This window comes from Podarcis melisellensis (genome assembly GCF_964234715.1).
Source record: "Podarcis melisellensis genome assembly, chromosome: 11".
Taxonomy (NCBI): Eukaryota; Metazoa; Chordata; class Lepidosauria; order Squamata; family Lacertidae; genus Podarcis; species Podarcis melisellensis.
This window is the reverse complement of record NC_138543.1, coordinates 29,988,823-30,014,982: the sequence shown is the minus strand read 5'-3', so window position 1 is coordinate 30,014,982 and position 26,160 is coordinate 29,988,823. Positions and strand designations below refer to the sequence as shown.

The 26,160-nt window shown below is 39.9% G+C and overlaps 1 protein-coding gene across 14 annotated transcripts in view; it reads right to left on the bottom strand.

The window, feature by feature from the left end:
* The window catches only part of MEF2C (myocyte enhancer factor 2C), a 160,060-nt gene that overhangs the window by 60,404 nt on the left and 73,496 nt on the right, over positions 1-26,160 (bottom strand). For all 14 annotated transcript variants that reach the window (XM_081930179.1, XM_081930178.1, XM_081930186.1 and 11 more), the window contains one exon: positions 17,945-18,148. In XM_081930179.1, the coding sequence (XP_081786305.1) occupies positions 17,945-18,148 (204 nt within the window). The remainder of the gene's footprint in view (positions 1-17,944; positions 18,149-26,160) is intronic.

The window sequence follows — 26,160 nt, the reverse complement described above, 5'->3', positions numbered from 1 at the left end:
TGGGCATTGCAACTTGTTAACAGTTTCTGGGATTTGTAATTCTGAAAGGCAGTGCTTCCCAATTGGTGGTCCATGGTCCCATTCACATAACAAAACTACAACAGAGATATAAAAATTTCCAAAAGAAGGCTTTGGCTTGGCTTTGGAAAAATGGGGGCTCTAAAGTACTTAGCTAATTGGGAACCACCACTATAAGGTATAAGAGTTACAAATTCCAGCAACCGTTAACAAGCTACAAATCCCAGAATTCTTTGAAGGAAAGAACGTGTTGCAAATGTGCTTCAAAGGTATAGTGCCTACACAGTCATAGATTGCTCTAGAAATTTCCTTCACTATGGCCTTTCTTTCTTCTCTCTAGAAACCAAATCTGTGACTTTAACCATTTCTTTTCCAGGTAACATGGTTGTTGTCTCCCTTGTCCTAAAAAATGCAGGGGCCAATCAAGATCAGGAATGGGGGGGGGGGGTAATATCTAACATTTTCTCCCTATGCAATAGTCCCAAATGAAAGGCATCTTCCCGCCAACAAATGAAGGGGGACTGCCCTCTTAGCTACAAAGTGTTAGAAGTCTGGAAGTCATTTGCTATATCACTTCCAGTTTAACGCAGAATGCAGTGCAGTAATAATTAAAAAGCAAAAAGCAAAATATTTACTCTGCCATTTAAAGCTGTATAAGATAGTACTATTTTTGTTCAGATTCTCAAACACATTTATTTGCAAGAATAAGCTAGTTCAAGAGGTTCAGCTCCAGCTCTACAAATCACTGAACTTCTATTCTTTGTAGTCATATTTGCTGAAATATCTGAATTCCTGGATAAACCTGGTTCACCTAAATTTCAGGAAGATTCTCCACCTAACCACTAACCTGACAGGTTTGGTGGTGATTATTTCAGAGAAGGAATCAATCGGTCAGAGAAACCAGAACTCTGTTTTAAAGATTTCCTACTAAGTAGAAGGACCATTTGGTAGTTTCCATGTGAGGAGCTATAATATTTGAATTGTCATTTCAAGCAACCCAATTCATTTCAGTGGAACTTCCTTTCAAATGGATATGTGCAGGGTCATAGCTCTAAACACACCCTGCTCCTTAAGTTACATGTTGTTGCTTCAAATCTTCATCCTGGCCATGGCAGGGTATGACTAATATAGCCAGCTGTAACCTTCATATGAGTTTAACTGTGAGCAAGTGAGATAAATAAACTGCACAGAGAAAATACATGGTTCTCCTGACTTAGCTGTTCGTCCAAAACATCTGAACAATATGGTTCTCCTACATTGCTCTGATCAGACAGAAATGCCACTCCATCAGTTTTGGAGTTTATCGAACAGGATCCTGTCTTTCATAAATCCAATAACGGCAAATATTATGGTTCAGAAATGGTTGTTAATTGTTGTCCCATCAGGGAAGAAGAAATGGCTCAGCATAAAATTGTTGTCAAAGAGGTTTCAAGACTTATTTAAGGCTGCATTGAGATGGCAGCTGCTCACATTGCTGGCTGTGCAATATTGTGATCAAGTAGAAGTGAACAAAAAGGGACAGTGGGCAGGGGAGACACAGCAAGGCACTATTTGTGCATCTGCGCACAATACATTATGAATTGTGCCAACTTCATCATTTCAATAGTACCATGTCCACTGCCCACATTAGGTCCCTGTTATACTGCTTAGACAGTTGTGGATAACAAAGTGATCAATAAAGGTTTGGTTCACACATCACATTAAACTATACATCAACTAAAGCACTGGTGGGAAACTGGATCTGGCCAGTGGGTCAGATCCCCAATACCTCCACCTTAGTTGGCCAACTTTGACAGGTGGGCCAATCACTTGATGAAGCCCCAAGGAGCTACCTCTAACCACTTATCAGCTGCTTGGCAGTTACAGGGAAGCCCTTCAAAGTTTGTTTGGAGGACACTATTTAGATTCAAGCTGCTGCTTCGATACAAAGCATATTTCCTTCTGCAGATTATCTGGGGGAAGGAGGGGATGCTACGTTTGAAGTCCAAACAGAGTATTTCCCCCTCAGCAGAGGAAGCAGCTGCAACGTTTGCAGAGATAAAAATATTCCATTTGGAAGAAGCAGCTTGAATCCAAACCACTTGCTCCAAACATAGAAAGTGAGATTCCACATCCCCCCAGCCGCAATAGGGAGTTTCTGACAGGGAGCTCCCTGCTGCAGCCAATCCCAGCAGAGCTTCCATTCTGTTCCGATCAGCTGATCAACACCGAAAGGAAGCCCCGCTTGCAAACCAGACAAGGAGTTGTTGAGGAAGCACAGTTTTCTGTGGACTGAATTCCAATCTCTAATATTGTCCAGGAAATTCCTATTTCACCCAACAAAATCAGCTAAATATGCTGCAATATTTAAAAAGGAAAACAAAGCATAAGGGAAGGCATGAAAATAATAATGCCTTTCAGTGGTGCACCCACATTTGAAATACTTGTTGCCCCGTGTGAAAAGTGTTATCCCAGCATTGGAAAAGCACCACCAAAATGATGAAGGGGTTGAATCAACTTCCTACGAAAGAAGGGTGAAGCCTCTGACGTTTTTTCGCTTAGAAGAAAGAAGGCTATTGGGGAGTCAAGACAGAATTTATAAAATTATGAATGGTATATATATTTTGGATTGGGACAGATCTTTCTCCTCTCTCAAAAACTAAAGCTCAGGACACATCATGAAATTGTGCAGGTTCAGAAAATACATTATATGCAATGCAAAAGTAAAATGGGATCCTTTGTCATGTAGTGTAGTGTGTTGTTATGGGATGAGGGGATTGCACAGCCTTGCTAGTAAGACTTCTCAGCTACTTGTACTTTGTACTATTGGTTCAGGAAGAGCAGCTCTAGTCAGAACTGTCAAATCTTGTTATCTGCAGGGGGGCTGACAGTTCAAGGCCTCTTCTAATGAAGACAATTAGGTGAAACCATTTATACCTGACAACATTTAGAAGCTATAAATGGAGACATCTGGAGAGAAGGAAATAGAGAAACACCTTTTAAATCCCTAGACAAAGCTTCAGGAAATAATTTTTCTTGAACTGAGGAAGAGTACTGTGTATCTTGCAAGCCAACATACAACAAACATAGTGAGTACTGGATGCTCCTTATGGAAGCTGTTATTTTAGCGATACATCAACAGCAAGAAGGCTGGTGTTTTGACGCAAATATGGGGTTGTTTTTTCCGAGACTAACAATGTCACTGTCTGCTGAAGGGACTGACCACAGTTAAGCATCTGCAGATATACTTTTGTTTCACAAAACGGAAACTAGGGCTGAGAGAGAGTTAATGAATGGCTAAAGTCACGCAAGGAGCCCATAGCTGAGTAAAAAATTGAATCTTTCTGTTTTTAAGATCCATGTCTAAAGTCTGCCTTAACTCTATACAGACCTACAAAGGCTGCCATTACACACCTCATTTTCATTCACATTAATTGCAGCTGTCTCTGCTTTCTCCTTACCTTCTCTTGACAGCCACTTTACTCCTCTGCCATTAATATCTAACAGTCTGCAGCAACTTAAATATCCTCTGATCTTCTCTCTCTCTGCCCCCACTTCATGCTGGGGAAAACAGTTGAAAATCCTGTCTGCTTGTGAGGGACAGAGATAGGCAATGCTCCCTGGAATGTTGCCCTTGCTTCTCCAAAACCCCCTTCCCTGTCTTTTCTCACCTATAGCTTTGTTCACACGTTATGATGAATACAGGTACAAGCTATCTCTACATGCATGTGCTTGTGCGAAAGAGCGCACACTTGTTGAATTCTACAGCTCAATGTTTTGTGTACACTTGTAGAATGTAACATGCAGACACCTACTGTATGAGTGCATAGCATGCCCTGCCAATAGGCATCCTTCATATTTCTGCCTTCTCTACATAATTCCATAGCCTTCTTTCATCGCATACTAGGCTAACTGTGGATCCAGATAGTATTAAGGCACAACATCCAAACAACATGAGTGGATTGACACTGCGCTGCAAGCTAGCTGCACATCATATGCACATATACACAGAGATGCAGATTTTGAATTATGGTGCTGGAGGAGACTGCAAGAAGATCACACCTCTCCATTTTTAAGGAAATCAGCCCTGAGTGCTCACTGGAAGGACAGATCGTGAAGCTGAGGCTCCAATACTTTGGCCACCTCATGAGAAGAGAAGACTCCCTGGAAAAGACCCTGATGTTGGGAAAGATGGAGGGCACAAGGAGAAGGGGATGACAGAGATGGTTGGATAGTGTTCGTGAAGCTACCAGCATGAGTTTGACCAAACTGCGGGAGGCAGTGGAAGACAGAAGTGCCTGGCGTTCTCTGGTCCATGGGGTCACGAAGAGTCGGACATGACTAAACGACTAAACAACAACAACACAGATGCAGAAATGACCCACAGAATCCAAAAAGCAACCAGAGAGATATAAGACATGATTAGTCTTACTGAGTCTGCATGGTTTTTACAGCACTGGATTGGGACATCCCATGACATGATTTTTCCTATCTTATGGAATCAAAGAACCATGTAATATAACCACCACCACCCCAACAGCATCCTGCTGCTTTGGAGCAGAAGAGAAGGAACCAAAGATACCACATGAAAGGAAGCCACAATGGCAATAAAAAGCCTTGCAGGGTGGGATGGAAGTTGTTCAGTAGGTGTGTTCCAGGAAATATACATTTTAGGAATCAATGTCATGTTCATATATCATTAAAATAAAAATAAAAAATGTGACTGCTAACCTACACATTTTATAACTGGTGGGGATTGGGGAGGGGGCAAGAGCTGCGATTTTGCTGATACGAGTTTGAACACACTAAAACCATGTAATAACCAATATCAAGTCCCTCAATTACAGGCATTGGAAGCATACATTATGTGCTTTTTACGTTCGGTCATATTCTACATATGGTCCTATTGTGGCAGTGAATTTTTTCTCTCTCTCCCCCTACACACAGCACACAATCCATTAGGAATTGCTTCTCCGTCAAGATTTTGATCTCCTTTGAGTCAATCTATAGCAGCTGCATGTTGTTTAAAATACTCTTATCGACTATTCTATAATTTACTTCCTTTGAACAGCCTCTGTGGTGTAATGCTTGATCAAAGAAATAAACTCATGCTTTAACAACCCTAACGTAAAGTGCATGCACTTTTTATATATAATAGAGCTCTATAAAATGTAATTATAGTTGTCTATAGGTTGCCCAGGATGATGTAAATAAGTAGGTTTGAGACTTTTATAATGCATGCATATCCAATACATCAAAGATTTTCACCCTTAATGCCAGCTTCTATTGCAAAGACATTAAATTATTCAAAATAAAGTTGGGCAGACTTCTTTTACTGGTACATTTACTTGGTCATTAATTTCTAAGCATAAAAGAAGAAGATCTAGGCTGATCTGCTGAAATGATAAAGCATCTGGATACAAATCATTATTGTATATTTAAACAGCATTGAACAATTAATACATAAGCATTAATAATAATTTAGATTTGTTTGTTCTGAACATAGTTCACAGTGAATCATTGAGCCTACGATTATTAAGTATCTGGGTTAATAAAGCAAATGTAACTGAAACTTTTACATAACTATGAATTTTATAATTTGTGTTAATTTCATCTTGAGCTTTAGGTAAAACCATGCCATACATTTAGAGACCTCTCAGAAGGCAAATGGAGTCCAATCAATAACATCTACTTAATTCATAAAGTATGGATGCAAATTATGCAGAACACAGATAAATAATTAACATTTGTTTACTGTAACAAAGTGGGAAGTCAGCATATTTTGAAGTTTAACCAAGTTTTTTGCCAAAAGTATAAAAAATGAAGGAGAGGATCCTAAGTCAAGAGCAAGTTATTCACCCTGAATTTAGGAAAACTATGAAGGTGGCTACATTTGAAGAAAAACAGTGAAGCATTCTGCCACTTCTTGTGGATATAGTTGTACAACGGCCAGGACTCTGTTTTAACAGCTGCCCCCTTCCTCATTTTATAAATGTTAAGACACTGGCCCTCATGGTTGGAGAGAAAAACCTGGAAACATGTGAACTCTGTCTGCTGAAGTCTTCAAAATTAAGCCCTGGGCCGAGTTCTTAACTGACATGGCTCCCACCAACCTGTCCCTTCCCAACTGCACTACTCCCAACTGCGGTCTGATAGGTTCTCTCTGCCCTCCTAATATCTGCAGGTTGCTGTATAGAATTACCTGTTATCCCATCTGTTTAGCCACATTGCTGATGCTTTTAGTTATGTTTTATAGATATTTATGGGCTAATTTTGTTGCATTTTATACTTGTAAGCTTCCCTGTTGCATTTTATGAAAGAGAAGATTAGGATTTTTCCAATAAACAAATAAATCAAAGGACAGCCCCTCTTCAATTCCCTGGGCTTCTGATCCAACCCAAAATGGCATGTTCTATATCTTAATGAGCCGAAACCAGGCTTATTACAACCAAGATATCTTAGTGTTGAAAAATAAATTATAAACATCCAGAAAAATTTACCTTAAAGGTTTAGAAGTTTTTCTGAGAATGCTTAAGCTTTCATACAAACTCCTCTATGGTTTGTATTACATCTGCAGCAATGTTTTGGCTAGTAAGAGTTAGTGTCATAACATTAAACCACAGATACCCATCTAAGAGTGGAGGAGAGGAGCAAATAACCGGGCAATGTTGTCAGCACCTCACCTGCATCAGGCCACTGTGGGGTTTGGCTACCGGACTATATACCAGAAACAAACAAACAAAAATTTTCAGAGATTACGTTAACACTCAGTGGCCTAGTTTTCATAGCAGTCTCATTCCTCCCTGGCTGCTGTTGCTGTTGCACAGCACCGAACTAAGCCACGGGTTAGCTTAGCATGGTGTGCAAACTTGGACTTGTCGTTTAGCTTGCCTGTTCAAACCACAAGCCATAAACCAAGAACAAACCTTGGTTACAGTACGTGGTTAATACACACACACACACACACACACACACACACACACACAATGATGTGGCACTTCAAAGCATCTGTTGAATAGTACCTATAAACAGATTCCACATAAACAAGATTTGCATCTATCATGCATAACAGGAATGACTTAACGATAAAACATAGAAAAATGAATTTGCTGCTAAACAAAAGTTGTCTCTGCAACACAGCAATAAGGAGATCACTATCTAGGTTGGAAATAGTTGCACAAGGTTGTGTGTCCTATTTTTCCATGCAAGCAGTTAAGATTCAATATGGGAATTCAGCCTTGGAAATTACTAATACACCACACAGACACAATCACACCCTGTTTACTGCATAAAGAGGTCACTTGTGGTCTGCCTCGCCTCCATCACAAAAAGCAGTAGCTGGGGGGAAATGAGGGAGGGTTGCAACATGCAATGACAAAATTCCTCATAAGCAGGAAAGAGACTAAAAGAGTTAATGTGTATAGATACAAGGGCTCTGATTCTTCTGGGGTGATTTAAGTCCCCTCTCATCAATTATTGTCCTTTGTCTTCAGAATCTTATCACCAGCCGCATTTACAGGAACTGCGCATAATAATACACAGTCCCATATAACCTCCTGAACTCTGCTCACATTTCTACACACCCAGCTGGTATATTTGTCAAGATTACTTTTAATTAAAAGTACTCCAAAAACAAAAGCTCAAGGAAAGCCGTTTGAAAGCATGCTGCAGCTTGTAAGATTTCTGCTAGTGCTCTGTGTAAGTAAAAAAAGGAAAGGAAAATCAAGGTCCACTCAGAACATAAAATGCCTCCTCCTCAATCCACCCTCCAAACCTTGACTTATTAATGTCTCTCCCACACTGTATGTGAATCAATATGGTATTGATTTTGTGTTATCAGAACCAAGTGTTTTGTGTTATCAGAACTAACATGTTTCCAAACCAAGAGCTTTTTACATACATACACCCCAAAGTTCTGGTTCTTTGTGGAAGAACACAAAACAAATGCAAGCAGGATAAGGAATCTGCCTAAATATGGTAGAGAGGTGCCTAATGGTCCCTCAGATTAAAAGAATACTTTTTATTCCAGTTCTTTTATTTAATGCTACTTCATAAACAGATCCCTTAGCTCCTGGGTTTTGAACACTGAACGCGAAAAACCGAAAAATTACTCTGAGGCGATGCAAGAGTTAATTAGGAAATTATAGCAACCCACCAATTTAAAACTCAAAAAAAAGAAATGCCATTTCTCTCACTTGGGAAAGTGTTGAAAGCAAGGCCCGCACGTATCCCAGCGTCAACGAGTTATTAAATTTATAAAATGTTAGGTTGTATCTCAGTTGCACACACTGGCAGTATGTATCTGAGAAACCCTTTTAAAAAATTTTTTATTTTTTAACTCTGAGGAAAGCTGGACCATGGCTGAAGGGGAGACGGAGGAAGGCTTTAGGAAAAGCCAGCTATTTTTGACAGCAAGTTAGCTTCTGTGAAACAAAGCCTTGTCTTTCATAAAATGTTTACGACTCTGAGAAAAAAATATATCCTTGGGCTAAAATGTTTATTGGCACCTAGCAGTCTGAAGAGAGCAAGTGATGCCTGTGGCTCCCCCCCTTTTTTGGAGGGCACTTTATCATCGGCCTGCATTCTCAAAGGGATCTCTGAATGAATAGAGCTGGATTACTCAGCCTCCGAGTCCACGCCCCATTCCTCTCCATTTTCCTTGGCAAGACTGAGAGCAAACCTATTTTTAGCTAGGTGGTTTTCTATTTTTAGGCAACTACCAGTTAGAGACATTTGTTAGGAAAAATTAAAAAAAGAAGAAGGAGCAAAGCAGCACAAAAGGGGGAGGGGGAAATCGGAGCTTCCTTTTTCTCATATTGTAAAGCAAGCTTTTCAACCTGTAACTCTAGGCATTTCAGCTGCTTCCAATCTTGGAAAAAAAGAAAACTCAAAAGTTCAAGGATTTAAAAATAAACCTAGCCTCTGGCAAATAGACCAAAACACAACAAGCTGTTACTATGTGAAACAGTGACTACAAAAACAAAGAACCTTATCCAATGATGAGATTAGGAGGGAGTGGAGAGAAAAAACCCAGAACAAAACAGTAGACCTATTAGGTTATAAGAATGTTACACAAATGTGCAAGATTTTCCCCCCTGCTCCTGAGCCAGCTATCTTATGTCTTGAAGAAGAAACACTTATCTGTGAAGCAGAACGAGCAGAGCATGATGCAGACTCAAGACCTTGCTCTTTATATGCTGTTAATTTTAAAGCACCCCATCCAACTTTTGCCTCATAGGATGACTAACGAGAGTGGAAAAATTAGGACAAATGCATGGGTGCTGCTTGCATAAACTTACTTTCCCTCCCACAAAAATTAAGGCAGCTTCCAAAGCCCCCCTTCAGCTTTTACACTGTCTCTGTGGTTGCCTAACAGTAGTCAAAATCAACACAAGAGCCTTGGGGCACCTTAAAGATGAACACATTTATTACACCATAAGCTTTCTTTGGAACAAAATCCACTTCATCACATTGATTCTCATTGCTCTTGCAGGACGAAACTAATATGGTGACCTCGCTGGAAGCTTATTATGTTAGAATGTTGTTTGTTCCACAGTTAATGGTTCTGAGTTTACTGCCCAAGTCATGGGTAAGCAAACTAAGGCCCGGGGGCCATATCCGTCCCAAACGCTTTCCAAATCCAGCCCGTGGACGGTCCGGGAATCAGCGTGATTTTACATGAGTAGAATGTGTCCTTTAAAAATGCATCTCTGGGTTATTTGTGGGGCCTGCCTGGTATTTTTACATAAGTAGAATGCGTGCTTTTATTTAAAATGCATCTCTGGGTTATTTGTGGGGCATAGGAATTTGTTCATTCCCCCCCCCCATCAAAATATAGTCTGGCCCCCCACAAGGTCTGAGGGACGGTGGACAGGCCCCCTGCTGAAAAAGTTTGCAGACCTCTGCCAAGTCATAGGAACATAGGAAGCAGTCTTATACCGAGTCTGACTGAGTCAGACCATGTGGCTCTCCAGGGTTTGGGACAGTGGTCTTTCACCACCCTACATGGAGATGCTGGGGACTAGATGTGGGACAGATGTTCTGTCTCTGAGCTACGGCCATTCCTTATATCTATTGACAATGTCAGCTATCCCCCCTGTTCATTTTTCTTTCTCCTTTGCCTCCCAAATTCAGTCAGTTGCCAAGTCATGTTGCTTCTCGCTTTACAACATTCCTAGTGATTCCTTCAACAAAAACACTTGTCCATATCCTGGTTGTATCTTGCCTTGACTACTGCAGTCTTCTTTCCTTTGGTCTTCCATTGTCTCACCTTTTCCCACTTGCATCCATTCAGAATAGTGTGCCAAAATTACTCACTTCTCTTGTCACTCTGGCCATGTGATAAATCTCTGCACCAGCTTCCTGTCCATTTCCAGATACTGTACAAACCTCTTGTTCTCAAATTCAACCCCCCCTGGCCTTTCCCCTCCTTATCTCTCTGTACTTATTTCCTGACACATCCCTTCCTGTGACCTTTGCTTGTCCAACTCTACATCCTCAGCTCTGCAAAAGTCTCCTGCTCCCCTTTCCTTTGCTGCCCCTTATACCTGGAACCACCTCCTGCAATGCCTCAATGAAACTCACCTTTTCTAGGAAACCTTTGGATCAACTCCTTAGGGAGGAATTCAGTGTGGCACTAGGACAATCATTCTGTCAGTGCAAGCATTATAGCTTGCCAGGGAGAACAATCCCTGCTCTCGCGCCCACAAGCTGTTCTGGGGTGGCCTGATCCCCCTCAGCTAATTTCAAGGGCACAGGCACCATGCAGAGTGGGGGGAGGGGAGGAAGCCCCTTTGTGCTAGCAGAAATCATGGCATAGATTTCCACTAAAGGGACTCATCAGTTGAATCCTACCCAGATAGCAGCTTCACAGAGGATGGGGAGGTGTTGGTGAGATACTTTGCTTCATTGCATAGTGAGATGTGCACATTCCTGGGACTCTGTGCATCTCATGGTACAGGAAAGATGCAACCATTTTGTTCCAGATGTGATGGAGAAGCATATCTTCCCTGCATTTTTGTCATGTGCAAGGCCACTCAGAGCAAGAGAACAAAGGTTCACAAGTTGAAATAGTGAGAGGTGCTTATTTACTATGGATATACAGATAAGAGTCTTAATTGATATAAAAAAAGGCTTTCAGAATCTAATTAACCTCTCAGCTAGTCATTAGCTCTGTGACCTTTAGAAATAATTGACAGAGGGGATTTCTTCCTTCTTCATCTCATTCATAACCTCCTACCAGGTAACTAATCTTAGGTATGCTATAGGATCCATTGCAATAAAGGTCTGAGGCAACAAAATGTAGTAAGTCAATCAGCAAAATGGGATGGTGTCATTTCTTTCACACATAATGTATCACTTATGCAGCAAGTCACATGGATATGTGCTCTTTAAGCAATCTAAATGGCAGCTAGTGCAGAATGGCTGCCAACTTTTCAGAATACTGAAGTTGTGACATTGAACCCTGTGCTATCCTAAACCAGAGGGTTCCCCCCCTCCTCAACAGCTCATGTCTGTTAAGACTATATTGTTGCTTATATAAAATCTCTCTTTAATTTTCAGCAACAACTGAACTTCACAGTGAAGGAATTCATCACCCAATGTAAAGCAAACAGACCTCTTAAGAAATGCCCATTGTAAACTGGCACTGGTTTCATATTCGTCCAGAAAATATGGATTCTCTTTCCAGTGCCAACAGTCACATTTACAAACTTGTTTTGCTTATATCTCACATATACAAGGATTTTTTCATGGCAGTGACACAACACCACCAGTGCAGTTAACTTTTGCTAGAGGTATATGCAGTCAGCCAAGCATTCTTATTAAAAAGCAGCTACATCTACTGCTGCTAAAAAGAGTTCTTAGCAGTGTGTATATCCAGCAGTGACCAAAGTCACTGCTGCTTACCCAGACAGAGCTGGCAAGGTCCCAGGTTGTGGCAGTCTCACCAGGGCACCCTGTGTGGCTTCCACCTTACTGCTGTGCTCCCCTGCCGCAGCTGCATCCAGGTAAGCAGCAATGATACCAGTGTCATGAGCGTGACTCCAGGGCTCCATCCCATGGCACTACTGTGTATATCTTCTCATCAGAGATTAACTGGCAGATGAGAGAGTGTCATGCCACATCAAGTCTCCTGTGAGAGACTGATCCATTGGGCTACTTTATCACTAGTAATGATATTTATCACCTGAAGAAGCATCTCCACCCCCATCATTCTGCCCAGACACTGAGGTCCAGCGCCGAGGGCCTTCTGGTGGTTCCCTCATTGCGAGAAGCCAAGTTACAGGGAACCAGGCAGAGGGCCTTCTCGGTAGTGGCACCCGCCCTGTGCAACGCCCTCCCACCAGATGTCAAAGAGAAGAACAACTACCAGACTTTTAGAAGACATCTGAAGGCAGCCCTGTTTAGGGAAGCTTTTAATGTTTAACAGACCACTGTATTTTATTTTTTATTTTTTTAGACCACTGTATTTTAATACTTTGTTGGAAGCCTCCCACTGTGGCTGGGGAAACTCAGCCAGATGGGCGGGGTATAAATAATATATTCTATTCTAATAATCATCATAATCAGGGATAGAACTACCACCCTACTGAGTCTTTGAGAGTGTCAGCATGACACATGAAGAAAAAAAAGTATGACTGTACTATGGTGAACACGCTGCTGAGAGAGAGTTGCCCTTTGGTTCAAGGATCACTCTCAGTTAGATCAGCCACATTTGTCAGGCACAGCCAATGAGAAAGAAGAGCAAATTGCAGTTTTTGCAAGTTATGAGCCTTAGCACATGCTCACTTGGCAACAAATCCCATGGAAATAAGTGAGACTTGATTTCAGATACATAGAACATGGATGCATTATCATTCATGAAAGAGAGCATGAGATTGTAAACTCACTGAGCTATCTTACACACTTCATATATCCATTACGATCCACACCAGTGGTTTTAAATTTCCTGTCTTCAGGAAATTTCTTTCTACACTGATTTATTTATCTCCTATGTGTTTGTCAAGGAACCTCTGCACACTGAAGAAATATGTGGCATATTCCAGAATGTGAACTCAGTTTACACAGGTTATAAAATGGCCTTACAGTGGATTTCACTAGAGCCCTGTGTGCACTGAGAGTGGCTCTGCCTACTGGACAAGCGAAACTCTTCTTTGGCTGATGGTAGAAAAGATTGGTAGTGCTCAGCGAATGCATGTCAGTGAAACCTCTCATTGTTGACTTTTCAGGAATTGCGGGCTCCTAGATGGAAATCTAAATATGAGGGTTTTGTTCACATGGTTTCAGGGGTGGACTTTGGTAATATGGTGCCCTGAGTGAGGACAAAATTCAGTGCCTCCCCTAAATAGTTATTATTTTTCACAATAATTCCTTATTTATTTATTATAATTTTGCAACCCCCTCAGCACCACCCACGTCGCCCTACATCCAACACTGCCTCTTCCTTTCTCCCCTTTGCCTTAATTTACGACTTCTAGGGCTTATTGAACCACTGTATCCCTTGGTTTCAAATCCTGCTTTGTAGACAGAGATTAAACTACAGTTTTCCAGATTGGATACACCAGGAAGCTGCAATTTAATAACCATGACAGAACCGTTAAAGTTCAGTGGATGAGGATGCAGCACTCAGGCACCATGGTTTCTTAGAACAAGCATGTTTCCTCTAAACTAGACCATTATCTCAGTAATGCTTACAACAACTCTGTACAGTGGATCAGTTATATTCTCAGCATGTTGCAGAACTGGACACAGCAGCACTGAGATTGAAGTGTGCTGAAAATTACTTTAGTGAATTGATGGCCAAAGTGAATTTGACATGGCAACTTCCTGGCTCACACGTCACACTCATAATATACACATTTTCCCCTAACATGATGTATTAAGGTACATTATTTTCCTTTATATATGCATTTTTATATATACTTTCTTCTAATATATCCATTTTGATAAGCATTGTGTTGTTGGCAAACTGCATCACAGAATTAAGAGACGTGAGTATCTCATTGAATAATTATGTTTCATTTCATGCAGTGATGTGAGAAGTGTGAATTAGGCAATTTCTCGTTAAAAATAAAATAAATAAAAATTGGATTTCTCCCCCATCTCTAGATAACTGTATGGGAGCATCAAAACTGTTCAGTAGAGTGAGTTGTTGTGAGTTTCCAAAATGTTTGAAGGGGATGTGGGAATGTCTGTGTGTTGTGTCTTTGTCTCTGCGTTTGTGTAATTAAGGAGAGAACTGCTGAGACGGAGGTTCTAGAAGGGAGAGAAATGAAATATTTCAGGGAAGCAGGGAATCTGAACTATGAAGTAGCAGCCATGGGCTTGGTAGAAAGGAGTGGATTGGCGAGGACAGGAAAGGGTGAAGCTTTGTGAGAATACCAGAGAAATAAAAGATTGATTGGCTGGAGGTAACAAAAAGGGTGAGCGATGGTCTGGAAGGAAGAGAGAAGAATGATTTATGTGAAAGACGAGAGAGAATGGAAATGAGGAAACAAGAAATACCAATGTACAGGGGATGGGAAAGGTTTGCAATACTTTGTATAACAGGGGATGGGAATTGAGGAGGCAGTCATAGAGAAGAAAACACAAGATGTTAAAGTGCTACAATTAAGCAAATGCATTAAAAGTACAGTGGTACCTCGGGTTACGAAGTACAGTGGTACCTCAAAGTCCGTTCTTAACCCGAAACCATTCTTAACCTGAGGCACGCTTTTGCTAATGGGGCCTCCCTCTGCCACCGCACCGCCAGTGTGCGATTTCCTTTCTCATCCTGGGGCAAAGTTCTCAACCTGAGGTACTACTTCCAAGTTAGCAGAGTTTGTAACCCGAAGTGTTTGTAACCCGAAGCATTTGTAACCCAAGGTACCACTGTACAACCAATGAGAATGTGGTGCCAGGGGATTGGGATGGACAAATAAAACCTTAAGTAATAAAATGTTATCCTGAAATCATTAAAAAGCCCAGATAATTGCACACCAGATGCTGAAGCCTTCAGAGTCCCAAAGCAAATTCATTTCATAGGTAATTTTTTTAAAAAAAAGTCTGTTCCTTGCCTTTATAGTTTTGTCTAAACTAGTAAGGGCAACATTCAGAGTCTCCAAATGTATATTTTGATTCACTCTTAAGTGGGAGCAATGATTTTGTTAGCAATTTCAGTAATAACTATTATTATTTAGAAGGTCAAAAAGTTAATCTGTGATGATTATTTTTTGCTCTGCCATGTCTAATACCTGAATTTGCTGTGAAAACCCTGTCAGATAAGCAAAGGATATCAAATCTCTATTTTCTGAAAAACATGGGAGTCAAGGGCACATAGTCCCACTGCAGTTTTCCTCTGACATTTGATAGCAAGTACTCTGTGTTATTAGCTCCAGCAGAATCCATTGAAGATGAATAATAAATAAAATAGCTTTTAAAATAAAAGGATGCACATTGCCAGAGTGTGTTGTAGGGAGCAGTCATATTTGGATCTTGAGAACTGAAAACACACTTAGTTCCCTAATCCCTCCATGCAGTTCCCACATATATACTTTACAAGCGAAATTGCATCTAATTATCCTACTCTGACCGAGGCCATGCTTCTAAGCTGCTCAGTTCGAATAGGCTAAGAATTGAAACTTCATTTTAGAAAGAAGCAGAACATTAGTTTATAGGCTGATCACCACACACGTGCTCAGCATCACTGTGAAGTAAAGAAGACTCAACCACATACCAGATGCCAATATGTGGCAAAAAAGCAGTATGGATTCTGTTAAAGCAGAAGTCAGAAATTTTTTTCAGCAGGGGACCGGACTATATTTTGGAAAAAAAAAAATGAATTCCCATGCCCCACAAATAACCCAGAGATGCATTTTAAATAAAAGGACACATTCTACTCATGTAAAAACACGCTGATTCCCGGACCATCCGCAGGCCAGATTTAGAAGGCGATTGAGCTGGATCTGGCACCCGGGCCTTAGTTTGCCTACCCATGTGTTAAACTCTGTTAAACAATCACAGAGAAAGAGAAAAAGAAAAAGAAAAAGATCCTGTAGTATGAAAAGATAAATATCATTTTCTTTGGAGAACATTTTGCTCAATTTGGGTTAGCATTACAGTATATATGAATGAGATCAATGTCAAACAATGCTGGGTACCTTAGAAGAAGATGATTTCGGTTTTCTGTGGGATAGGGTTTTCTTTTTTTGCATTTCCCTGGCGCATTTAAATATTTAAAAGACAGCAATTCTTTATTCTGCACTAAGACATGTACTCAAGCTACTTTTGTGTGTGAAGCTGCCTGCCTCTTCAGCTTTTGTTTTCTTGCTTCATTGTACTAGCAACAGTGATGCTAATTATCAAGTAAAACAATATAATTACACTGAAGTTTTTTCCCCTCCTTTTCCCCAATGTAAAGATTCTACCCCCAAAAAAACACCCACACACGCTGCAAAACTATTTCCTCTGACCCTGAAACAGTGCTGAATCCAGAGTGACCTCTGCACTCTGTATTTCAGTCTGAATATAGAAAATCACATCCTTTCAAGTTAGTAAGCTATTTTAGCTGCCAGCAAGCCATATGGAATAAACAGTACTCAAGGCATTTTGTCTCTCTTTTGTGTGATTATCGCTTAACCATTTGAATCTACCAAAATGATTGCCAACGTGTCCCTGCAGCTTTTGCTTTTTTGGTAGAAAGAGCCTGAAACCTTTGTTGACACAAATCTATGAATGGCCACAACTTCACGGCCACCAAAGTCACTACTGCACATCCTGTCACAAAGCATAGTTGCCACATATTATTTACTGGCCAGGCTGAGTGGTTGAAGAACTAGAATATTAAGCTAAGGTAAAAGGTAAAGGACCCTGGATAGTTAAGTCCAGTCAAAGGTGTCTGTGGGGTGCAGCGCTCATCTCACTTCAGGCTGAGGGAGCCGGTGTTTGTCCACAGACAGCTTTCCGGGTCATGTGGCCAGCATGACTAAACCGCTTCTGGTGGAACAGAACACTGTGACGGAAACCAGAGCGCACATCGTTTACCTTCCCTAGTACTCAGATTGCTGAGCAGACTCTGAACCTTCAAACAATGTGCTACCCATGCATTCCCTAAGCCTTAACCATGGTGTCTGGTCAGCCAAAGAGCCAGCATGGTTGGTACAGTTATCACAGGGAAGGAGAGCACAAACTTCTTCTTCTTTATGGGACTGCTTTGTGCACTTTTGGATTTGCATTAAAGCATAAAACCAAAAGTGCAGGAAGCCACCAAGCAGACAGGCACTTAAATTCTGGCTCCACTGAAAAGATCGTTACATTGAAATAAGTATTTCTCAAAGACGGTTAAGGCTGGTTAGGGTGACTCACCTATCTGCTTACATCTTTACTTAAAAGTACTGCCATAAGATTACAGAGTAAATCAATGGCAGCAAACAAGAATACAATGAATTTGGGAATCAATGCTCTTTTGGGTTTTCCTTTTCGTTATTTGCAAAGCAACAAAATATTTATTTCAAACCACACTGAACAATACATTAAGGCCAAATGTGTAAAAGGCGTGGTTTACTTTGTGTGGTAAAATTTTTACATGATGTTTAACTTGCACTCACATTAGAAAACCTATTGGATGGCTATCTAGTGGCCTACCTATCTCTCTAATGTCAATCCATTATTTTAAGAAGGTGATGGCTTGTATTATCATGCTTGACAGTAAGAAAGGGTTTCTGCACTGGATGGAAATGACTTCTTTATAAATATAAAATGGAAGCAAAATTAATTAAGGGACTCAAACAGTGACTCAAATAGTATATTGCTTTGTCCTGTATTCCACAGTTTTGTGAGTTGTAGAAAGAAACACATGTAGCTATTTCAGCTGAACGTCAGCAAGTAATTGACATGAAGGAAACAAAGTCAGTATGAAACTTGCATGACAAAGTATAGGTGGGGGGAGTTGCAAGAGGTGTATTCTTACCTCAACAATATCTGAATTCGTTCGACTCTCATGTGGCTCATTGTACTCTGTATACTTCAGCAACACCTTGTCCATATCAGTGCTGGCGTACTGAAACAGTTTGTTGGTGCTATTGAAGATTATTAGAGCAATCTCACAGTCACAGAGAACACTCAACTCATAAGCCTTCTTCATTAACCCAAATTTCCTCTTCGTAAATGTCACCTGAAAAAAAAGAAAGAAAGGGAGAAGTCAGGTCCGTCTCTTTTGCTTTTCATGAAATGTTACCTTGCAGTTGATATAATTTCTGGGCTTGAACAAATTCAGTAGGGAAGTGAAACAGCCAACCTAAATATAGTACCAACAAATAATATAAATATCTCTGACGTTTAAGTAACTGAGGAAAGACATATGAACAATGCTTAATGCTCAAGAAAGGTGAGAAGCATAATGATTAATCTGGGCTGGGTGTCTCTGCTCTTATTTACAAATTCAAAACACTGGCATTAGAACCCTCTGCGTAATAAGGCAATTCACACAAACTGTTTCATGTCTTTTCAGACTCATGAACTTTTGCTTCTCACTTACTAAAATTTGCTACCTTGAGTGTAGTCTGAGCAATAGCAATATTTTAAATGTACTCTCTTCCGAGGGAAGAGCAGACTCCTTTACATATGCCATCAATCTGACTCCATTTTAGCTTTGAGAAACCCTCAAATATACAAAGGATAATGCTTTCATTTTATTATTTATATTTCATTTAGAGATATTTACGTTTCATATATTGTAACATTCTATTATTTATATTTATTTTGTTTTTTTAAAAAACTTGTATCAGTTTTAATTTACGTTGTGAGCTATTGAGTCCTAAACCGGGAGAGGCAGAATATCAAACAAACAAACAAACAAACAAACAAACAAACAATTCTGCTTAACATCTTCCAACGCCAGCAAATATTAATAAAGAAGCTAATATAAGTACTTATGAGCCAGGCATATATATGCACTTGTACATTAAATTACAAAATGAAGTAGCAATGAACTAGAGCCCTGTACTCTTCTTCCACCCTATCTTCCCAATTTCTTCCTCCTATTTTTTGTCTCTGCCTGAGACAATAAAAAAATGAGTTTACTAGTTATGATACTGTTCAAGTAAAATAACCAGAGCTTGCCAATTTTTTAAAAAATAATAATCTTATAATAGCTGTTTTGAAAATGGGATCCATTTATTGATACAGGGATACACAACAAGGGCCAATTCACATTTGATATTTAGAGCACAAGTACAAAAATGTAGGAATATAGAAAGCTGCATTATACCGTGTCAGAACATTGGACCATATAGCTCAGTATCACCTCTAATGTAGGCCTAGTTTGCACATATGATAAACCATGGTTTATTAAACTATGGCTTATTAAACCATGGCTTAGTGTGAACTTAACTCAGCAACTGAACTATGTTTTATTAACTATGATTAAAGGTTGTTTGTTAATCATGTTTTGTAACCAGCTTATAAACCTTAGTTCATGTTAACCATAGCTTAGCCTTATGTGTGAACCTGGACCCCCTTCTTAGCTAAGAAACTGTCATTGCTACAGAGCTGTGCTTGAAGAGTGGCAAAACAATTCAAACTACTCTCCAGGCTCAGCTGCTCTTGCTGGGGCTTTTAACCACTCTGTGATGTAATAAGCCAAGGTTGAAGTGATCATCTGCCAGACAACTCACCTTTAACTATTGTTTATTAAATTATAATTAATATTAACTATAATTAATGTTAAGTACGGTTTAGTACTATGTGTGAATCAGAGCACTGATTGACAGGGGCCATCAAGGGCCTCAAACAGGGGCCTTTTTCAATCCAAACTGGATATCCTCTCCCTGTACACATCACAACAGTGGAGAATTCTGCATCCTACTTGGGACAGGGAGAATGGAAATAGTGCCCAGGCAAATGCATTTATTTGTACATTAATTTTTTTGTTGCTCTACCTTGTATTGCCTTAACAGGAGGAATACGTGCACATAAAAACTGGATAACTTTATTGCCTATTTTAAAGTGACCCTGTCCACAATAAAAACAACAAAAAGCTCTTCAATATAAAACAGTATGTTCACTCTTTCTTCATATAGTATTGCTTGTTTGTGAGATAAAGTCCACTGCAAGTTTCTACAGCAATTTGCCAAATGAAAGACAGCTATAGTAAAAATCATAGCACTACAGTGCACACGGGGCAAGGCTACTTAATGATATGCTAGTTACTATCAGCTCTTTAATGCTATAAGTAAAAGTACCTCTGCACATGGATCTCTGCTAGACGTAAAAGACTCTACTGTACATGGCTCACAAAGCTGTTGTTTTATCTTCTTACATGCCTAATGCAGGCTAATGCTAACAGCAGCCCCAGTCTGCCATGAAATCTCGGCCGGTCATGCCATGGAAAACGTGACATTAAGTCTGTCTAATCCCACCAGCTAGTCCATCTAAAAGAAATGTGGCCAGATGCCAATTCGCTGCACATTTATTTTCCACAACAAAACCCAAATGATGTTCTGTGTTGCCTTCTCAATCTTCCGGTTCCCATTACAAAATTATTTTTTACCAAAGGGTTGCAACACCAGGATGGTACTCTCTCTCTTTCTCTCCCCCCTTTCAGGGATGGTTGGAACCCAGTTTACAGCTACTAACTATCCAACAATTTTGATGGACTGCAACATACAACAGCTATTATCTATTTGCCAATATGTATGCAGCAGTGTTGGAGTCCATTAGCAAATGATCTGAGAACAGGTTTGAACAACTGAACAGTCGATGAATAGTGGGACTGAATAGGCTTAACCGGGCTGTGGATTGGGCTACCTGTGACCACAGATTCCTTTGAAAATATGCTGGGTTTGAAGAAAGCAAATATCCATGTGCTTCTATCCTTACCCCAACCCCTAGTCCATCTTTTCTTTTCGTCTCTACGATGACTGACTGCAAAGGGTGTCAAGCAGTTGTGTAAAAATGAGAATCTGGTGGTGTAGCTTGCCATGCAGAAGAAAAGCTGCTCATCCTATAATCACTTATGCTGTAGGTATTAGAAGTACATAGATCCCTACAGTGGTTAAAAAGAAAAATATGGGGAAAAATTGAGCCACATATAAAGATTTGTTAATAGAAGTTGAAAATGAGGTAAAATTAAAGTCTTCTGAAGAGTTGAAAGGAAAATTGACCGACTGGTTGCAATATCATCAATTGTATGATGTTTTTAAGGATGATGTTAAAAATAATGGCTTTGCAAATACTAAGTCAAAACTGGAGACTGAGTTGTTAGAATGTAAAGGTAATTTTTTGTCAAAGATGTATAATCTATTGTTAGAATGGCATACTAAAGATGAACAAGTTAAGATGTTTATGATAAAATGGGCTAAGGATTTTGGATATAATATTCAATTAGGGGCTTGGGAAAAGCTATGGAAAAAAGGAATTAAATTCACTGCATGTACAGCCTTAAAGGAAAATATAGAGAAGGTGATGTATAGATGGTATTTGACAACACTAACAGGACTGACTTAAAGGTTTTTGTTGTTGTTGTTTTTTTTGCAAAGTAGAGGTAGAACCTGTTTACAATGATAAAAAAAGAATAAAAGTAGGTAAATAGGTTGAATTTGAAATGCTAAAGAAATTATGTAAGGATGTAAGAAGTTAGGGGGAACTCGAAGACTCAAGAGAGCCAAAATATATGTGATGATAAGAGAAAATGTTAACTGTTTGGTTTTAAAAATGAAATTCAATAAATATTATATGAAAAAAGTACATGGATCCCTTATCTTTCGTTCTGTGTGTTTTTTTAAACTGAACACAAGCACAGTCTCTACAACTCCATTGTTGTGTAAGCATGCTGAATTTTACGTTTATCTAATTGTATGCGTGTACACAGGAAGGCAGATTGTATGCATGTTGAATGTAAGATATGAACCCTAAAGTGTGGTTTAAATGGCTCACTAGTCTGAATTAAATGATCTAGACAAAGCACCTGAACTCATGAAGGCAAGCTGATTTACACAACTGGAATTGATAAAAATGCTTAAGTATGCATGCATAATGGTGTGGAGGAAGTCAAACCATCATTTTGAACCCATCAGACCTGGTAACTTTGAACTTAATGCTGTTTTAAGACTGTCTCTGCTTCACAGGAAATGGCAATGCATGACTTGAGTACAGCCCAGGACATGGAATGAGTAGGATGCACGAACCCCACATACTGTGCTGCATCTCAAGCTATTTTCAATCAGACTTGCAGACCACAGCACTGGAGGAGGAGTGTCTGCATATAGCATGGTTTCTGTTGCAGAGAAACCTCAGAATTTACAGCTTCTCACCATCAAAGTACACTTTGGGACAGAAATATCTTTAAGGCCACTGTTTGTGTTTACAGTTAGGTCCTCCAGAACATTTAGGAGACCACATAAATATGCTACACAGCACATACTAATTTTCATAAGACGTGTCACAGACCATTGCAAATGATTTCTTTTCATCACAATTAAAAAGATGAAATGAATAAAAGTTTCGTTTAATTTTTTCTCTTTAAAATGTAATCTTAATTGCTCATTGATTCATTATCATCTTCTCCAAATGTATTATATCACGATGCTACCATTGTTCACAGAGAGATAAAACTGTTTTTATGCATCACGGTTTCTAAAGTGAAAGAGAAATTTCACAATTCTTTTAAAATATGCCACTCATTTAGAGTTAAAAACTTAAAGACATTTTTGCACTTAACACAATATCACCATAAATCATTAATATCTCATACTTTTACAATAACTTGTCATACAAATGAATCTATTCTTTTAGAAACAGTTGAAAGTTCAAAGACTTCAGAAACTATTTGGAACATCTTGAAAGGTATTTAAGAATGAATTTTCTTTTTTTCCATTATTCATACTTTAAAAACAAAAGTATATTATCTTTTGAACTCACATTACATTAATAATAAAATTTAAAAATCAATATTAAATTTTTAAAAGTTGTGGAATTGGTCTCCAGTCTACTCAATTAGCTATTCAGCTAATTATAATTAGCTGATAAGCATAGATTGAGATGGCAGACATTGACTTTAATTTGAGAAAACTTTGCTGAGTATATAGTTTTCATGAATTATTAAAGCATGTCATCTCTTTGTCTCAGTCCATGTTCAGGAATATGGATCTAGCTCATGAAAGTTTTCATTTGCTGGACTAATGGGTACACACAAAAACCTTGCAACTACAGCATGGACTACAGTCATGCTGACTGGGGCCAATGAGAGATGTAGTCCAACAACCTCTGTGGGCTACTGTGTTGGCTATCACAACCCTACTAGCTACACTAAATTTTCTGTAAGTTGGTTCACATTACTCAGCACCATACACAACTATATACAAAATTGGAAGCAGCCCATCTGTATGTACAGGTCTAAACTTAGGGATGATGGCACTTAAACGAAACAGTGAAATGCATTGGATCCTAGAGGAATGAGCCCACCTAGCTAGCTCTTACTCAGTGGATGACCTACTGTCTGCACAAAGGATGAATGTGGTCTGTGTGCTATGCTGAAATGTTTTTCAATCATTCTCTATCCCCACATTTTTTATCACTCTCTGCCAACAGAAAAGAAAAGAAATTACATGTGTCCATTATCAAAGGGGTGAGGGGCGGGGGATTGTTGTATTTACTATACATTCAAGTTTGACAAGGGATGTTTGTGGATGCCCCTTTTTTCATTCCACAAATCATGGTCTGCACTCTGCAGCCTTCATGGGTACTGCCTTTCCTGAAAACCCCATAATATCCTCAGCTGAGCTTCGGTCTTGGGAAGAAATAATTTGAAAAACTGGAGTACGGGTTGCAGCACAGCATTAGTATATACTTATAAATATAGTTCTGCAATGAGACTCTTTGTAAGGGCATCCACAAAGAAGCTCTCTAAATATCTGAAGAGTGTCTACAGGCAACGTAGTGCAGTCTGATCTTCAGAAAACAGTTTAGCCAGGAGGGTAGTCTGAGGTTCACACCCTGAGATTGTGAAGGAAGAGCATGGAGCCTCAAAAGTAGGACCCAATTCCTACTCTGGAGAAGCAACTACTTTTTCTGATTTCTATCTACGGTGCAAGTTATTGGCCTATTTCCAAGTGTTGTTGATTATTCCTCTATTATGCCACTTCCATACAGAGTCAAAAGGTACTGAGAGTTGAAGTATATGACAGGGAGAAGAGTCTGATTGTAACAAACAATTTGCCTAAGTTCTTACCCAGAAGACCTGTGAGAAATAAGTTAACATGCTTGTGCCTTCTTCTTTTGCAGAGAGCCAGAAGTGAGGCAACTGCAAGGAAAGTTTTAAAAAAGGTCAGGCTCAAGTTTGATTTTGCTGCATTGTGGGTGTGTGTCATTTCTTGGGATTTGAAAACTGATAGGGGTATTTTTGTCTGTGCACTCATGTCAGAATGAGTGTGTTCACTTTCCTGTTTGCCTGCATGCTTAGGTTTGTGGTCCTGTAAGTGGTCCCTCTGCCTGTCTCTCTCTCTCTCTTTTGCCCCCCCCTTTTGTGAATGAATCATGTATAGAAGATGCAATTAGGGTATGAAGCAAAACAGTTCCCCCATCACTGCAACATAATGGGAGATGCTGCACTTATGGAATGTCAAGTCTTCATTTAAGTATACCTTATCCCATTTTGGTATGACTGGGCCCAGTACAGTCCCAGAATGGCTCAGAGCTTCAAGAACCATCCATCTTTCACAAATATGAGAAGATAGCCTTATACTGAATCAGCCTATGTAGCTTGACATTGTCTACACTGACTGGCACAAGCTGTGCAGGATTTCAGACACAGTTATCTCTCAGTCTTCCTGGAGATGCAGGAGGCTGAACCTGGAACATTCTGCAAAATTTCTACCACTGACCAACAGCCCTATATCATTTCTATTGCTTCTTGCTTTAGTCAACTATTTCTGTTTACTTGTTGTTTTCTATTTGCTAATCCACTTTTCAGTCTCCCTCAATTAGCAACCCAAATTCTGGCCACTCTTCCTGAAGCACCATTCTGCTGCAACATCTCCTGTGCTCCAGAACATTCCAGTGCCCTTAATCATGCCTTCCGACAGTGCCCTTCACTTCCACTGTGAGCACTGGTCTTCCCGGAAGAATGTCAATGCTGCTAAGAAAGCACACGCAACTAACACGGGCTCAGATACTGAAGAAAATTTTGAAGCTGTCCAGGCCTGTAGGTTACCCTGTAGCAACAACTTGAGTAGAAGGATCTGCTTTGAACACAGAATGTCTCAAATTCAGTTCCCTGCATCTCCAGAAAGATCTGTTGAATCCCCAGGGAGCAAGATGGGCCAATGCTCCAACATGGTGCAAGACAACTTCCAATGTGAACTTCAAATTAAAAGAATTCTCATAGAGCACTTCGTTATTCTACCACTCAGAATTAATATCAGTCTACACATTACAATATGCTCAAGGCTTCCCTGTGTTGGCTGCCATAACAAGGGTTGTATTGTCTAGTGTGGTTTGCCGCACAGATCATCAGGATTTTGTGGAGACTTTCTGCACAAGCAACAGATGCTGCTAAGAACATCTGGTACTGGCATAAAAACTCCCCATGCATTCCAGAGGATCTGAGTAGCAACAATGGTGAGGATACAGCAATGCTGAGGATAATCATCGGGTGGAAATCTGCTACACATGAATAAAGGAACGTGTAAACCAGCTCTTACTTGGAGAGCAAAACAGGTGCTAGGCAACCTCCAAGTATATCACACGTCACTAAGTTTCAACTGAGTCCCTCCTTAGGGAGACATTTGGCCTACTCTGCCACCAGGCACGACAAAATAGGAAAGACAACTAAAACTTCACATCTCACTAACATTCAAAACACGCAAAAGGAATTCACATGGCAGTCATTGGTTATAAGACATCACTGCATCCGGCCGGCTGTAGATAGTTGAAAACACCTTTGGTCTTCTAATAATGCTACTGAAATGCAGTCCCTCCAGATCGTGGATAAGGTGGAATGTTTTGGAAAATGGCAGAGGGATTTATCTAAATTTGTCTGGCAGGGCAAAAAGCCCCGAATAAAGTTTAAAATATTAACAGATGCGAAAGAAAGAGGGGGGTTTGCCCTGCCGGACTTGAGGTTATATTACGAAGCTGCAGCCCTCTGCTGGTTGAAGGATTGGATCCTATTGGAGAACACCGATGTCC